The following is a 15,957-nucleotide window of genomic DNA, read 5'->3' as shown; positions in this document are numbered from 1 at the left end:
AGGGGTAGATACAGGGTAATCAGGTGGTCCCACATGAGGCTCACAGTCTTCATCCCCATTTTAGAGATGAGGTCACTGAGGCCCCGAGAAGCGAAGAGACTTGCCCACAGTCACACAGCTGCCAATTGGCAGAGCCGGGATTCGAACCCGTGACCTCTGACTCCCAAGCCAGGGCCCTTGCCACTAAGCCAGGCTGGTTAGCCACTGACGGGGCTAGTAGTAGTAGTAGTTCAGAGCTGCCGGACCTCTACGGGCAGCGCGACTCCGTCTGCAGTTCTTGCCCGTTGAGCCGGAGCCGGGTGTGGATGAGGCGGGTGACGGCGCAAAACTACAGTGAGCCCTCGAAGCCATTTAGAGAGGGTGCGCTTCGTTCAGGTGATTATGGAACCGTTGAAATGGTGGATCCGGTTTTAAAAACTAAAATCCACCATCCGTGGCAACTGTTAAGACGAAGCACCGGGTTCGGTGCTTGGGATAGGAGAAAAAAGCCAATTCTCCGATTACTGCCCTCATGATCTTTCAATCTAATGGATGGACAGAGAGACAAAAATCACTTAGAAACTGTAGGATCGTCATCGCTGATATTAGAGAAACAGCGTGGCACAGTGGAAAGAGCCCGGGCTTGGGAGTCAGAGGTCATGGGTTCGAATCCCCGCTCCGCCACTTGTCAGCTGTGTGACCGTGGGCAAGTCACTTCACTTCTCTGGGCCTCAGTTCCCTCATCTGGAAAATGGGGATTAAGTCGGTGAGCCTCATGTGGGACAACCCGATCACCTTGTATTCCCCCAGCGCTTGGCACATAGTAAGCGCTTAAGAAACGCCATTATTATTATTAATAAATGGGGGATTAAATACCCGTTCTCCCTCTCACTGGGACCGTGATCCCCAGGTGGGGCGGGGGCCGTGTCCGACCTGATAACCGAGAAGTGCTTGGTACGTGGTAAGGGCTGAACAACCATCATTACTATCATCATTTTATGAGCTGAGACTATTTTGAGGATTAAAGGTTTATGTCCCTTCTTTGCATGTTCTCCTTTCCCTCGGTGTTGCTTTCCAGCCGGGCGGGCCCGGACCGGCGGAGGAAGATGAGGAAGTCATCAAGATGCTGCCCTCCCTCTCCGCCCGGCCATAAGGGTTGACAAGCTGTGACGGCTTGAGGCGGACGGTCACAAAATGGCCACCCTCTGGCCCACAGGATCCCTTACAAGCTTCCCCAGGGGAAAATCACAACCGATTCACAGGACGCTCCGTGCCTTCTTTCTTGGGAATCAGTCAGGGGTAAATAATAATAATAATGTTGGTATTTGTTAAGCGCTCACTATGTGCAGAGCACTGCTCTAAGCTGCTCTGGGGGAGATACGGGGTCATCGGGTTGTCCCAGGTGGGGTTCACAGTTAATCCCCATTTTACAGATGAGGTAAATGAGGCACAGGGAAGTGAAGTGACTTGCCCACAGTCACATAGCTGACAAGGGGGCAGAGCCAGGAATCGAACCCATGACCTCTGACTCCCAAGCCCAGGCCCTTTCCTCTGAGCCACGTTGCTTCCCCTAATCATATCAGTCAGTATCATATCAGTATCATCTCAGTATCATATCATATCAGTAAATATCAGTCCGGGGTAAATTCTGAGGGCCTGCTGGGTGCAGGGCACTGCAGTAAACGCTTGGCATTTTAATGTTTACTCAGCTCTCTGATTAAGTATTCTGCCAACGACACCCACCTTCGCATTTTTCATAGTCCATTGTTCTGGAGTCATCTCAAATTCAAAGAGAAGGTTACGCTCCAACACTGACCATTTGCAGCCAGCCACCTAGCACGCACTCATTCAATCGTATTTATTGAGCGCTTACTGTGTGCAGAGCACTGTACTGAGCGCTTGGAGTGGACAATTCGGCAACAGAGAGAGACAATCCCTGCCCAGTGACGGGCTCACAGTCTACAATGATAATGCTGGTATTTGTTAAGCGCTTACTACGTGCAGAGCACTGTTCTAAGCGCTGGGGTAGATACAGGGTCATCAAGTCGTTCCACGTGAGGCTCACAGTTAATCCCCATTTTACAGATGAGGGAACTGAGGCACAGAGAAGTGAAGTGACTCGCCCACAGTCACACTGCTGACAAGTGGCGGAGCCGGGATTCGAACCCATGACCTCTGACTCCCAGGCTCGGGCTCTTTCCACTGAGCCAAGGGGGAGACAGCAAAACAAAACAAGTAGACAGGCAGAGTTGAGCAGTGGATGCACTTGGAACCAAAGGCTCTGAAAATCTGCATTCCACAGGGAATAATAATAATGTTGGTATCTGTTAAGCGCTTACTATATGCCGAGCGCTGTTCTAAGCGCTGGGGTAGATACAGGGGAATCAGGTGGTCACAGTCTTAATCCCCATTTTACAGATGAGGGAACTGAAGCACCGAGAAGTGAAGTGACTTGCTCAAAGTCACACAGCTGACAAGGGGCCGAGCGAGATCCGAACCCATGACCTCTGACTCCAAAGCCCGTGCCCTTTCCACTGAGCCACGCTGCAGCTCTCTCGGAACACCCCACCTCCATCTGCCATTGTTGTGGTAGCGTAGCCACAGGATTTTCCTGATCAAAATACGGAAGTGGACCTCACCTTAAATGGGGATTAACACCGAGAGACCCATGTGAGACGTGGACTGTGTCCAATCTGATTAGCTTGCGTCCACCCTAGCGCCTTAAACGCCATTTTTTTTTTAAAAAGCGGGTCTAAAAATGAATGTGGTTTAAGAACATATTTCTTTTTACAGAAATTGAACATTTGCACAAAATACGCTCCAGCGCAGAAATGGGGAAAGTATTTCGGTTTCACCGCCGAATCAGTCGTGGCCAGTTTAGAAAGCCCCTGTTGACCCTGAAAAAATCTGCGCTGGCAATGTAGTGGTATTGCTACTTCCCGGCTCTGCCACTCGTCAGCTGTGTGACCGTGGGCAAGTCACTTCACTTCTCTGGGCCTCAGTGACCTCATCTGTACAATGGGGATTAACTGTGAGCCTCACGTGGGACCACCTGATTCCCCTGTATCTCCCCCAGCGCTTAGAACAGTGCTCTGCACGTAGTAAGCGCTTAACAAATACCAATATTATTATTATTATTGGGTCCATAAAAACAACACACCTTCAGGGAAGCAACAGTATTAAGGGAAAGCACTTTTTGCTCAGTAGCTACCTCAGGGCATTTGTTCATTCACTCATTCAGTCAATTTATTGAGCACTTACTTTGTGCAGAGCACTGTACTAAGCACTTGGAAAATACAATTCAGCGACACATAGAGACAATCCCTGCCCACAACGGGCTCACAGTCTGGAAGGGGGGAGACAGACAGCAAGACAAGTAAACAGGCGTCAATAGCATCAGTAGAAATGAATGGAATTGGGGATATATGCGCGTCATGGATGAAATAAATAGAATTATAAATATGTACGTATATTACACACAAGTGCTGTGGGGAGGGGCAGGGGGTAGAGCAGAGGGAGGGAGTGGGGACGATGGGGAGGGGAGGAGCAGAGGGAAAGGGGGGCTCAGTCTGGGAAGGCCTCCTGGAGGAGGTGAGCTCTAAGTAGGGTTTGGAAGAGGGGAAGAGAATCGGTTTGGCGGAGGCGAGGAGGGAGGGCGTTCCGGGACCGCGGGAGGACGTGGGCCAGAGGTCGACGGCGGGATAAGCATGAACGAGGGACGGCGAGGAGGCGGGCGGCGGAGGAGCGGAGCGTGCGGGCTGGGCGGTGGAAAGAGAGAAGGAAGGAGAGGTAGGAGGGGGCAAGGGGATGGACAGCCTCGAAGCCCAGAGTGAGAAGGTTTTGCTTCATGCGACGGTGGATAGGCAACCACTGAGGGTTTTTGAGATGAACCGGGCAGCCGAGTGAAGGGTCCTCTCCCTTCCTCTCCCTTCCCATCCCCTCAGCACTGTACTCGTCCGCTCAACTGTACTGACAGAAATATATTTTCATTACCCTATTTATTTTGTTAATGAGATGTCCATCGCCTCGATTCTATTTAGTCGCCATTGTTTTTACGAGACGTTCTTCCCCTCGACTCTATTTATTGCCATCGTTCTCGTCCGTCCGTCTCCCCCGATTAGACCGTGAGCCCGTCAAACGGCAGGGCCTGTCTCTGTTACCGATTTGTCCATTCCAAGCGCTTAGTACAGTGCTCTGCACATTCAATAAATACTATTGAATGAATGAATGAATGAATGAATGAATGAATGAAGAAAAGACTGGAGTGGGGAGAGACGGGAGGTTGGGAGGTCAGAAGGGAGGCTGATGCAGTCATCCAGTCGGGATGGGATGAGGGACTGTACTAAGAAGAGATCAGTGTGAGAGAAGGAATAAGGGCATTCCAAGCCCAAGGGAAACTCCAAGCAGACATCCCAATCGTTGGAGAGAACAAATGGGAAAGGGCAGGGGGGCAAGTGACGTCCAAGATAGAAAGCCCAATGGACACCGGTTCACTCGGCATCCTCCACCCCAGGCTGCATCTCAGCCACCCTCAGGCTTCCTACCCCTTTCCGGGCGGGAAGAGGAGGGACAGGTGCAGGATGAATAAGAGTGGTTGGTATTTGTTAAGCACCCACTACGTGCCGAGCACTGTTCAGAGCGCTAGGGCAGATACCGGGTCATCAGGGTGCCCCACGTGCGGCTCACAGTCTTCATCCCCGTTTTACAGATGAGGTAACTGAGGCAGCGAGAAGTGAAGTGACTTGCCCCAAATCACACAGCTGACGTGGTGGGGTCGGCATTCGAACCCACCACCTCTGACTCCTAAGCCCGGGCTCTTTCCACCGAGCCACGCTGCTTCCGCCAGAAGGTGAGCCGCGGCTGAGGGTTCCCTCCTTCCCATGATGATGGCATTATTCGTTCATTCAGGAGTATTTATTGAGCGCTTACTATGTGCAGAGCACTGTACTAAGCGCTTGGAATGGATAAATCGGTAACAGATAGAGACAGTCGCTGCCCTTTGACGGGCTTACGGTCTAATCGGGGGAGATGGACAGACAAGAACAATAGCAATAAATAGAATCAAGACATAAATAGAATTATGACTTTCAGCTTTGCCCACCTCTGGAGAAGGCAGTCATTCATTCATTCAATAGTAATTACTGAGCGCTTACTATGTGCAGAGCACTGTACTAAGCGCTTGGAATGGACAATTCGGCCACAGATAGAGACCATCCCTGCCCATCGACGGGTTCACCGACTTAAACGGGGGAGACAGACAGCAAAGCGAAACGGAGCAAAACAAAAACAAGACAACATAATCACGATAAATAGAATCGAGAGGACGTACACCTCATCAACCAAATAAAAAGGGTAATAAATAATCTATACAAATGAGCACAGGGCTGAGGGGAGGGGAAGGGGGAAGAGCAGAGGGTGGGGGGGAGGGAGGGGAAAGGAGGGGAGCAGAGGGAAAGGGGGGGCTCAGTCTGGGAAGGCCTCCTGGAGGAGGTGACAAACGCCTACCTCTAGGGAAGCAGGGTGGTCTGGAGGAAAGTGGCCAGGCCCGGAAGGCACAGTCAGTCAGTCCTCTGGATTTACTGAGCACTTACTGTGTGCAGAGCACTGTACTAAGCGCTTGGGGGAGGACAATTAAAACAGACACGTTCCCTGCCCAGAGTGAGCTTAGAGTCTAGAGGGGGAGACATTAATAGAAATAACATTACGGGTAAGGACGTAAGGGCAATTTTCAGCCCCGTCGCTTGCCTGATGAGAAAGTCTCTGCTCAACAGACTTCTCTGTGCCTCAGTTTCCTCATCTGGAAAACAGGGATTCCATTCCTGTTCTCCCTCCTCCTCAGCCTGTGAGCCCCACGGGGGACAGGGACTGTATCTAACCTGATTATTTTAGGCGGACACCAGCACTTGGCAGCTGCTTGACACATAGTAGGCGCTTACCACTCCCAATTAACATTTTTATTATCTAGACCGGGGAATGTAGCTGCTGGGCGCAGCAAGGAAACTAGATTAGACCCACTGGGCAGAGGCTGGGCCTGGGCATCAGAGCTCAGTTCCAACCCTGGACACAAAGCCCCTGGCAGTCTGGGCTAATAGCCAATCAATCAATCAATCAATTCAACGTATTTATTGAGCGCTTACTGGGTGCAGAACATCGTACTAAGCAGCACTGGCGTAGAGCGGCGTAATGGATGGAGCAAGGGCCTGGGAGTCAGAAGGTCATGAGTTCTAATCCTGGTTCCATCACTGTCTGCTGTGTGGCCTTGGGCAAGTTATTTCACTCCTCTGTGCCTCAGTTCCCTCATCTGTAAGATGGGGATTAAGACTGTGAGCCCTCTGCAGGACAGGGACTGTGTCCAACCCGATTTGTCTGTAGCCACCCCAGCGCTTAGTAGAGCGCCTGACGCATAATAATCGCTTAACAAAGACCATCGTTATCGTTATAATGATTATTATTAAGCACTTGGTAGAGTAATAATAATACTGCGAATATTTGCTAAGCGCTTACTATACGCAAAGCACTGTTCTAAGCGCTGGGGGGGGGGGGATACAAGGTGATCAGGTTGTCCCATGTGGGGCTCACGGTTTTGATCCTTATTTTACAGATGAGGGAACTGAGGCAGAGAAGTGAAGTGACCAGCTCAAAGTCACCCAGCTGGCAGGCGGCGGAGCCAGGATTAGAACCCATGACCTCTGACTCCCAAGCCCGGGCTCTTTCCACCGAGCCACGCTGCTTCAATGGACCAGAGTGGGAAGACACTTTCCCTACCCCCCAGGAGTTTATAATCTAGAGGGTCCTGAAGGAAGAGGCTTCAGAGAAGCAATCACATCAAATCCTCTAACTTTTAAGCTCCTCTAGACTGTACGCTCACTGTTTACTGTTGTAGTGTACTTTCCCAAGCGCTTAGTACAGTGCTCTGCCCACAGTAACCGCTCAATAAATACAACCGAATGAAGACAATCACTCCTATTTGAGTGCTGTGTGCAGAGCACTGTACTAAATGCTTGGCAGGGTACGATTCAACAGAGTAGGTAGAAGCCGTGTGGCTCGGTGGAAAGAGTCCGGGCTTGGGAGTCAGAGGTCGTGGGTTCTGATCCCGGCTCCGCCGCGTGTCGGCTGTGTGACCGTGGGCAAGTCACTTCACTTCTCTGTCCCTCAGTGACCTCATCTGTAAAATGGGGATGAAGACTGTGAGCCCCAAACCCTATTAACTTAATAATAATAATAATGATGATGAGGATGGTATTTAAGCGCTTACTATGTGCCGAGCACTGTTCTAAGCGCTGGGGTAGATACAAGGTTATGAGATTGTCCCACGCAGCGCTTAGAACAGTGCTCGGCACTTAGTAAGCGCTTACCAAATGCCGCCATCGTCATCATATTCCCGACCACCGGGACCCGACAGTCTACAGAGTCCTTGAAGAATGCGACTTCAGAGAAGCGATCAAATCGATCGTATTTATTGAGCATCTACTTTGGGCAGAGCACTGTGCTAAGCACTTGGGAGAGCATGCTCCAACAGATCTGGAAGACACGTTCCCTGCCCGCAAGCTCAGAGTCTAGAAGGGAGACGGTTAGGAGGGATATGCTACCTCAATCAATTTATTAATTGATCGAGTCTGAGCGCTCACTGAGGCACCTCCTGAAGGCATATTGCTGCATCGGGCCCGGCCACTGCTGGAAAGGGAAGAACGGAATACGGAGAGGCGCGACTCCCCTTTTTCAATCATCCTAATCAATCACAGAAAAAGAGGGGTCCAGAAAAGCCAAAAAATCCAGTACTCACACATCCCCACAGGATGCCCTGCCCTTTTTTCTCCTAAACAGTGCCTGCCTGCTTGGAGAAGCAGCGTGGCTCAGTGGAAAGAGCCCGCTGATTCTATTTATCGCTACTGTTTTTGTCCCTCTGTCGCCCCCGATTAGACTATAAGCCCGTCAATGGGCAGGGATGGTCTCTATCTGTTGCCAAATTGTCCATTCCAAGCGCTTAGCGGAGTGCTCTGCACATAGTAAGCGCTCAATAAATACTATGGAATGAATGAATGAGAGGTCATGAGTTCAAATCCCGGCTCTGCCGCCTGTCAGCTGTGTGACTGTGGGCAAGTCACTGCACTTCTCGGTGGCTCAGTTACCTCATCTGGAAAATGGGGATTAAGACCGTGGGACAACCTGATGACCCTGTACCTACCCCAGAGCTTAGAACAGTGCTCTGCGCATAGTAAAACCCTTAACGAATACCAACGTTATTGTATTTATTGGTGACTCAAATCTTTCTGCAGCAGGGGAGGGACAGGTGGGGAAGCCACAGGGGGCTCTGCCTTTTTGGGGGGCAGAAAACAAAACCTTCTCTTTAGCTTTTCGCATTCCAATCCACTGGAAACGCCCTGGTCCCTCTTCCTGAAGAATGGATGGGGACGGGATGTGTTAGGACCGAAGTGAGTGTAAAGCAGGGAGAGAGAGAAAGGAAAAGAGGCCAAAAAGAGAGAAAGGGCTACAAATTTATTTCCCTTCCCCTTCCTCCACGCCAAATCCCTGCATTAGGTCAAGGGGCTGGGCAGGCCCTGGGTCCATCCTCTTTCTTTCCCCAGCTCTTCCACCGGACCTTTGCCATTATCCCTCCTCCTTCCTCTCCCGACGGCCACCTCGATTCGGCAACTACCGCGGGCAGAATCCACGTACAAAGAAGACGCTCCCAGCCTGCCTCAGAAGACAGATGGGATGCAATGAACAGAAAAAAAGAGTTCAGGAGCCTGAGCAGTGCCAGGACACAAAAGGATCAAGAAATCAAAAATCACTAAATGGGCAAGAGCGGAGGTTCCTCGAAAACCGCGGTCACGCACCCCCAGGGCCGACGAGTCGTCAATTCATGGGTTCTAAACATGCCACTGATTCATTCAATAGTATTTATTGAGCGCTTACTATGTGCAGAGCACTGGACTGAGCGCTTGGAATGTACAGTTCGGCGACAGATAGCAAAAATCCCCGCCCATCGACGGGCTTACAGTCTAGTCGGGGGAGACAGACGGACAAAAACAATAGCAATAAATAGAATCAAGGGGATGAACATCTCATTAACAAAATAAACAGGGTAATAAAGATATATACAAATGAGCGGACGAGCGCAGTGCTGAGGGGAGGGGAAGGATATACATATATATATCCTGATATATCTGTGGAGGATCCCGAACCCCAGTCTGGTTTCGACGCCAAATCCCGCTCCGCTGGCGGGATGCGGTTCCTGTAAAACTGGGTTTTTCATTACAACCAGCGCCCGTTTTACAAAGGCCCTTCAAAAGACTTTACCAAAATGGATTTTGGCACAGACATTCGGCGCGTGCTTCTTTTGGTGACTAAACGCCGGAATAAAGCATCTAAAAGGGTTTGAATCATCGTCAGTCGAACGGCTGCCCGAGCTAGACGACGGGACATTAAACGTTTGCCGGCCGGGTCAATTTTGACGTTTGAAAAATCCATTTACTGTGCTTCTGGTCTAGGCTAGAAAGCCTCCCTTCACAATAAACGAAATGCAAAACACTGAATTTTCAGCATCTCGATGTCATCGCCTCTCCGATCCCTCCGTTTAAACCGCAGGCTCATTCCAGGCACTTTTCTTTACTGGTAAACAACTGAGAGAAATCCAACACAAGGAAACCATCAACACCGGACAACAACGGTCTCGAATTAAATTTTCCTTTGCCGACAGCAGATCAAATGTCTCCGTCACCAGATTACGACCGAAATTTCAAGCCGGGGACCTCCATAAAGTCACGATCCCCGTAAACCTAGAATAACTAACATCATCCCAAGGCTCACCGAGAAACCTAAAACAAAAAACCCTTTTAAAAATAACGTTCTTCCATATCAGTCCAATCCTAGAAGGCTTGAGAGCAAGGAAGGCTATTTCCAAAATTCATCTGGATCTAACCAAGAGGCAGAAACATTTCTCCAGAGCCTTCTCGAGCGAAAATACTCTTACGTAAGTTTAAAAATGCGTCTTCCTTTGTTCCGAAGCCTGATTCTAGTCAGTCAATTGTTATCTTACGCCAGTGACTCCTTATTCAGGCGGCACATAAAGAGGTTCTCTTTACCCCCGTTAAATCTGTTTATTTTTTGGCTTCCACTGCCTTCTCGAAACTGAGAGCTTTAAATAACCGACGCACGTAGCGTTTTGAAAGGGGCTGGGAACGGCCTTGCTAGAGAATGCGGAATTTCTCCACGTTAAAAAGACGACGACGCTTCTCCCGGCCCGACCTCTTGTGCTGCTACGATGGAGAATTCTAGAATGGTCAATCCTGACCGAAAAGGCACATTAGACGACAAATCAATTGGAAACTGAGTCAAAGGAGCAGGATGCTCTGACAGAGGTCCAGCGGACGGGCGAACAGCAAGACCGGTGTGAGGTTCTCCGGTGGACCCGACGCGGGGGGGAGGAAATGCCCACAGATAGCGAGGCCGAGCAGCATCGCTCCGAAAAATGTGCAGAATTAAAATCTGCCAACGGAAAGTAAAAGGAGACGCGGTTCCGGTCGCATTAATGATAATAATGTCGCTATCTGTTAAGCGCTTACTGTGCGCCGAGCACCGTTCTAAGCGCCGGGTAGACACGGGGTCATCGGGTTGTCCCACGTGCGGCTCGCAGTCTTCATCCCCATTTTACAGATGAGGGAACTGAGGCCCAGCGAAGCGACTCGCCCACGGTCAGCCAGCTGACGAGCGGCCGAGCCGGGATTCGAACCCATGACCTCTGACTCCCAAGCCCGGGCTCTTTCCGCCGAGCCACGCTGCTTCTCATCCGTACCTGTGATCGTTCCATCTATTTTACTAATGAGGTGCGTATCATCGATAATTCTATTTATTCGCATTGCTGCTCCGACGTCCCTTTACTTGTTTGGATGTCTGCCTCCCCGGCTCCCAGACTGCGAGCCCGCTGTTGGGCAGGGATCGTCCCTGTGGCTCAACTGTCCCCTCCCAAGCGCTCAGTACAGTGCTCTGCCCGCCCTAAGCACTCGGTGAATACGACTGAACGAATGACTACAGACGGGGGTCACCGAGGGCCAGAGAAGGGAAGTGACCAGTCCAAGGTCACGGAGCAGACAAGGGGCGGAGGCGGGATTCGAACCCATGACCTCTGACTCCCCAGCCCGGGCTCTTTCCACCGAGCCACGCCGCTTCTCTAAAGAAGATTAATGGGTCGGAGAAGCTCCTTGCGGGCGGGGGACGTGTCCGTCGCCTCTGCTGTCCTCTCCCAAGCGCTCAGTACGGTGCTCCGCACACGGTCGGCGCGCGCTAAATACGATCGGGGGATCGTAAACGCTCACTGGGGGGGCAGGGGGTAGGTCTGGTATCGCTGTGCCGCTCCCTCCCAGGTGCTCAGTACAGTGCTCTGCACGCAGTAAGTGCTCACCAGATACGGATCGAGTACTTATTAGCTGTCTGCGGGTTGGGGGGGAACCCCTACCTGCCCACTCCGCGGCGTTGGGGGGGGGGGGTGTCTCCCCAGCGCTTAGTCCAGTGCTCTGCACCCGGCACGGATGCCGCGGCGGGGCCGGGGAGGCTGCGGGAAAGCGGTGCGGTCCAGTGGGTGGAGCCCGGGCTTGGGAGTCGGAAGGAGCCGGGTTCTAATCCCGGCTCCGCCACTTGTCTGCCGGGTGACCTCGGGCAAGCCGCTGCCCTTCTCTGGGCCTCAGGTTCCCTCATCTGGAAAACGGGGATGGAGACTGGGAGCCCCACGTGGGGCCTGGACCGTGTCCAACCTGATGAGTTGAGCGCTTAGTACAGGGCCTGGCACGTATTAAGCCCTTAAATGCAGTCGCTGGTCAGCTGGGTGACCTTGGGCAAATCACTTCTCTGGGCCTCGGTTCCCTCATCTGTAAAATGGGGAAGGAGACTGGGAGCCTCACGGGGGACAACCTCATCACCCTGTATCTACCCCAGCGCTCAGTACAGGGCTCAGCACAGGGTAAGCGCTTAACAAACACCGACATTAGGGTAGGGATCGGCTCTCTCTGGGGCCGAATCGTCCATTCCAAGCGCTCAGTACAGTGCTCTGCACAGAGTAAGCGCTCAACATCAATACGGTTGAATGAATGAATAGCGCTCTGCACACAGTAAGCACTTAAATACCTTCATCATCATCAGCGGCATTATTATCATTATTATGCTGTGGAGGCAGGTGAGGCTGCAGAGAATGAGTGTGGCCAAGCGGAGAGAGCCCGGGCCTGGGTTCTAATCCCACCTCCGCCGCGTGTCAGCTGTGTGACCTCGGGCACGTCACTTCACTTCTCTGGGCCTCGGTTCCCTCATCTGTCAAATGGGGATGGGGCTTACGAGCCCCACGGGGAGCAGGGGCCGCGACCAACACGGTGCTTGGCACATAGTAAGCGCTCGAGAAACACCATCACCGTGATTACGTTTATCGATCTGCGGGGCCGGGGAGGCCGCGGAGAGGCAGCGTGACCCAGCGGAAAGAGCCCGGGCTTGGGAGTCGGAGGTCACGGGTTCCAATCCCGCTCCGCCACCTGTCAGCTGTGTGACCTCGGGCACGTCCCTTCACTTCTCCGGGCCTCAGTGGCCTCATCTGTCAAATGGGGATGGAGACTGTGAGCCCCGCCAGGGACAACCTCATCACCTCCCTGTCTTCAAAGAACAGCGCTTTGCACACAGCGAGCGCTTAACAAATGCCATCGTTATCATCATCGTCTCTCCCGGCGCTCGGCACGGGGCTTGGCACACCGGCGGCGCCTAACAGATGCCATCGTCATCGTTATTATTAATATCGTTAGGCTCATCGCCGCAGCGCTTGGCACACCGGCAGCGCTTCACCAATGCCGTCATTATTCTTATTATCATTAATATCATTAGGATCATCACCGCAGGGCTAAGCCCAGGGCTTGGCACACCGGCAGCGCTTGACCAATGCCGTCATTATTCTTATTATCATTAATATCATTAGGATCATCACCGCAGGGCTAAGCCCAGGGCTTGGCACACCGGCAGCGCTTCACCAATGCCGTCATTATTCTTATTATCATTAATATCATTAGGATCATCACCGCAGGGCTAAGCCCAGGGCTTGGCACACCGGCAGCGCTTCACCAATGCCATCATTATTATTATTATTATTAATAATATCATTAGGATCATCACCGCAGGGCTTAGCACAGGGCTTGGCACACCGGCAGCGCTTGACCAATGCCATCATTATTCTTATTATCATTAATATCATTAGGATCATCACCGCAGGGCTAAGCCCAGGGCTTGGCACACCGGCAGCGCTTCACCAATGCCATCATTATTCTTATCATTAATATCATTAGGATCATCACCGCAGGGCTTAGCCCAGGGCTTGGCACACCGGCAGCGCTTCACCAATGCCATCATTATTATTATTATTATTATTATCATTAGGATCATCGCCGCCCGCGGAGCTCAGCCCAGGGCTTGGCACACCGGCAGCGCCTAACCAATGCCATCATTATTATCATCATCATCAGGATCCTCGCCGCAGCGCTTAGCGCAGGGCCGGGCACGTCGTAAGCGCCTAACCCACGCCATCGTGATCATCATCCTCATCATGAGGCTCCTCGCCGGCCGCAGCGCTTAGCACAGGGTCGGGCCCCGGGTCCGGGCGCAGCGCTGCGCCGAGGGGGGCGGGGCGGACACCGACCTTGTCCCAGCGGAGCCACTGGTCCACGGCGGCGTCGAGGTGGGGGTCTCCGGTGCGGGCTGGGCGGGGCCGGTCCCCCATGGCCCGGGGAAGCAAGGGAGCAACGAAGCAAGGACGGAGCCGCACCGCCGCAGCGCCCCGCACGCCCCGCCGACCACCTCCCGCCTCCACCCGCCTCCACCCGCCACGCCCCGGGACACGCCCACCGCCCGTCTCCGCCAATCACCGCGGGGCACGCCCCGCACGCCCCGCCCACCGCCCCGGGACACGCCCACTGCCAGCCTCCGCCAATCCCCGCGGGACGGGCCCTCCTCCGGCCCCGCCCACCGCTCCGGGACACGCCCATCGCCGGGTTCTCCGCCAATCACCGCGGCACGGGCCCTCCGACGGCCCCGCCTACTGCACCGGGACACGCCCACTGCCAGCCTCCGCCAATCCCCGCCGGACGGGGCCTCCGCCGGCCCCGCCCACCGCCTCCGGGACACGCCCACCGCCAGCCTCCGCCAATCCCCGCGGGACGGGCCCTCCGACGGCCACGCCCACCTCTCCGGGACACGCCCACCGCCCGTCTCCGCCAATCACCGCGGGACGGGCCCACCGAGAGCCCCGCCTACTGCGCCAGGACACGCCCACCGCCCATTTCCGCCAATCCGCGCGGACACGCCCTCACAGGCCCCGCCCACTTCTCCCGAACACCCCCCCCCTCCTCCGCCAATCACCGTGAGAGGAGCCCACCCCAGGCCCCGCCTACCGCTTCAGGACACGCCCACGTCCCGTGTCCGCCAATCATCGCGAGACAGGCCCACCCCAGGCCCCGCCCCCCTCCCGCCCCCTCCGCCAATCACCGCGGGGCACGCCCACCCCAGGCCCCCGCCCACCGCCCTATTCTCCCCCCCCACAGCACTTATGCATATTTGTATATATTATTTATTACTCTATTTTATTCATGATGTAATAATGTTGGCACTGGTTAAGCGCTTACCCTGTGCAGAGCACTGTTCTAAGCGCTGGGGTAGACACAGGGTCATCAGGTTGTTCCACGTGGGGCTCACAGTCTTCATCCCCATTTTACAGATGAGGTCACTGAGGCACAGAGAAGTTAAGTTCATTCATTCATTCAATAGGATTTACTGAGCGCTTACTAAGTGCTTACTAGGTGACTTGCCCACAGTCACACAGCTGACAGGTGGTAGAGCTGGGATGTGTATATTATTTATTATTCTACTTATTTTATTAATGATGTGTCTATATCTATGATTCTATTTATCTTGATGATTTTGACGCCAGGCTACTTGTTTTCTTTGGTTGTCCGTCTCCCCCTTTGAGACGGTGAGCCCGTCGTGGGGCAGGGATTGTCTCTATTGCCGAATTGTCCATGCCACACGCTTGGCACACTCCTCTGCACATAGTAAGCGCTCAATAAATACGAATGAGTGAATGAAAGGGAGGGAAACTAGGAGGGCGCTCGCGAGGCCTGCCGGGAGTTGTAGTCCGCTTAGGCTCGCCGCCCCGGGTGCAGGGGAGGCGTTCGCAAGGCCTGCCGGGAGTTGTAGTCCGTTTAGGCCGACAGCTCCGGGTGCAGGGGGCGTTCGCATGGCCTGCCGGGAGTTGTAGTCCACTTAGGCTCGCCCCTCCGGGTGCAGGGGGGCGTTCGCAGGGCCTGCCGGGAGTTGTAGTCCACTTAGGCTCGCCGCCCCGGATGCAGGGGACGCGTTCGCAGGGCCTGCCGGGAGTTGTAGTCCGCTTAGGCTCGCCCCTCCAGGTGCAGGGGGGCGTTCGCATGGCCTGCCGGGAGTTGTAGTCCACTTAGGCTCGCCGCCCCGGGTGCAGGGGAGGCGTTCGCAGGGCCTGCCGGGAGTTGTAGTCCGCTTAGGCTCGCCCCTCCAGGTGCAGGGGGGCGTTCGCATGGCCTGCCGGGAGTTGTAGTCCACTTAGGCTCGCCGCCCCGGGTGCAGGGGAGGCGTTCGCAGGGCCTGCCGGGAGTTGTAGTCCGCTTAGGCTCGCCCCTCCAGGTGCAGGGGGCGTTCGCAAGGCCTGCCGGGAGATGTAGTTCATCTCGGCTCGCGTCCCTGGGAGCGGAGCAGGGGGCGGGGAACACGAGGCGGGCGCTCGCGAGGCCTCCAACCCCACGTGCTTATGTCTGTCCCAGTGCTTAGGACAGTGCATAGCACAGAGTAGGGTGGCTCCGTGGCAAGAGCCCAGCTTGGCAGTCAGAGGTCGTGGGTTCTAATGCCGCCTCCGCCCCTTGTCGGCTGGGTGACCTTGAGCAAGTCACTTCTCTGGGCCTCAGTGACCTCATCTGCAAAATGGGGATG

General features: G+C 53.9%; 1 protein-coding gene across 1 annotated transcript in view; it reads right to left on the bottom strand.

The window, feature by feature from the left end:
* Positions 1-13,807, bottom strand: part of PGM2L1 (phosphoglucomutase 2 like 1) — an 86,621-nt gene extending 72,814 nt beyond the window's left edge. The window contains exon 1 of the mRNA XM_029054252.2: positions 13,643-13,807. Coding sequence (XP_028910085.1) covers positions 13,643-13,723 — 81 coding nt within the window. The 5' untranslated portion in view covers positions 13,724-13,807. The remainder of the gene's footprint in view (positions 1-13,642) is intronic.
* Positions 13,808-15,957: the final 2,150 nt, after the last annotated feature.

The sequence above is a fragment of the Ornithorhynchus anatinus genome, chromosome 2 (genome assembly GCF_004115215.2).
Source record: "Ornithorhynchus anatinus isolate Pmale09 chromosome 2, mOrnAna1.pri.v4, whole genome shotgun sequence".
Lineage (NCBI taxonomy): Eukaryota > Metazoa > Chordata > Mammalia > Monotremata > Ornithorhynchidae > Ornithorhynchus > Ornithorhynchus anatinus.
This window is presented reverse-complemented; position numbering and strand designations above follow the sequence as displayed.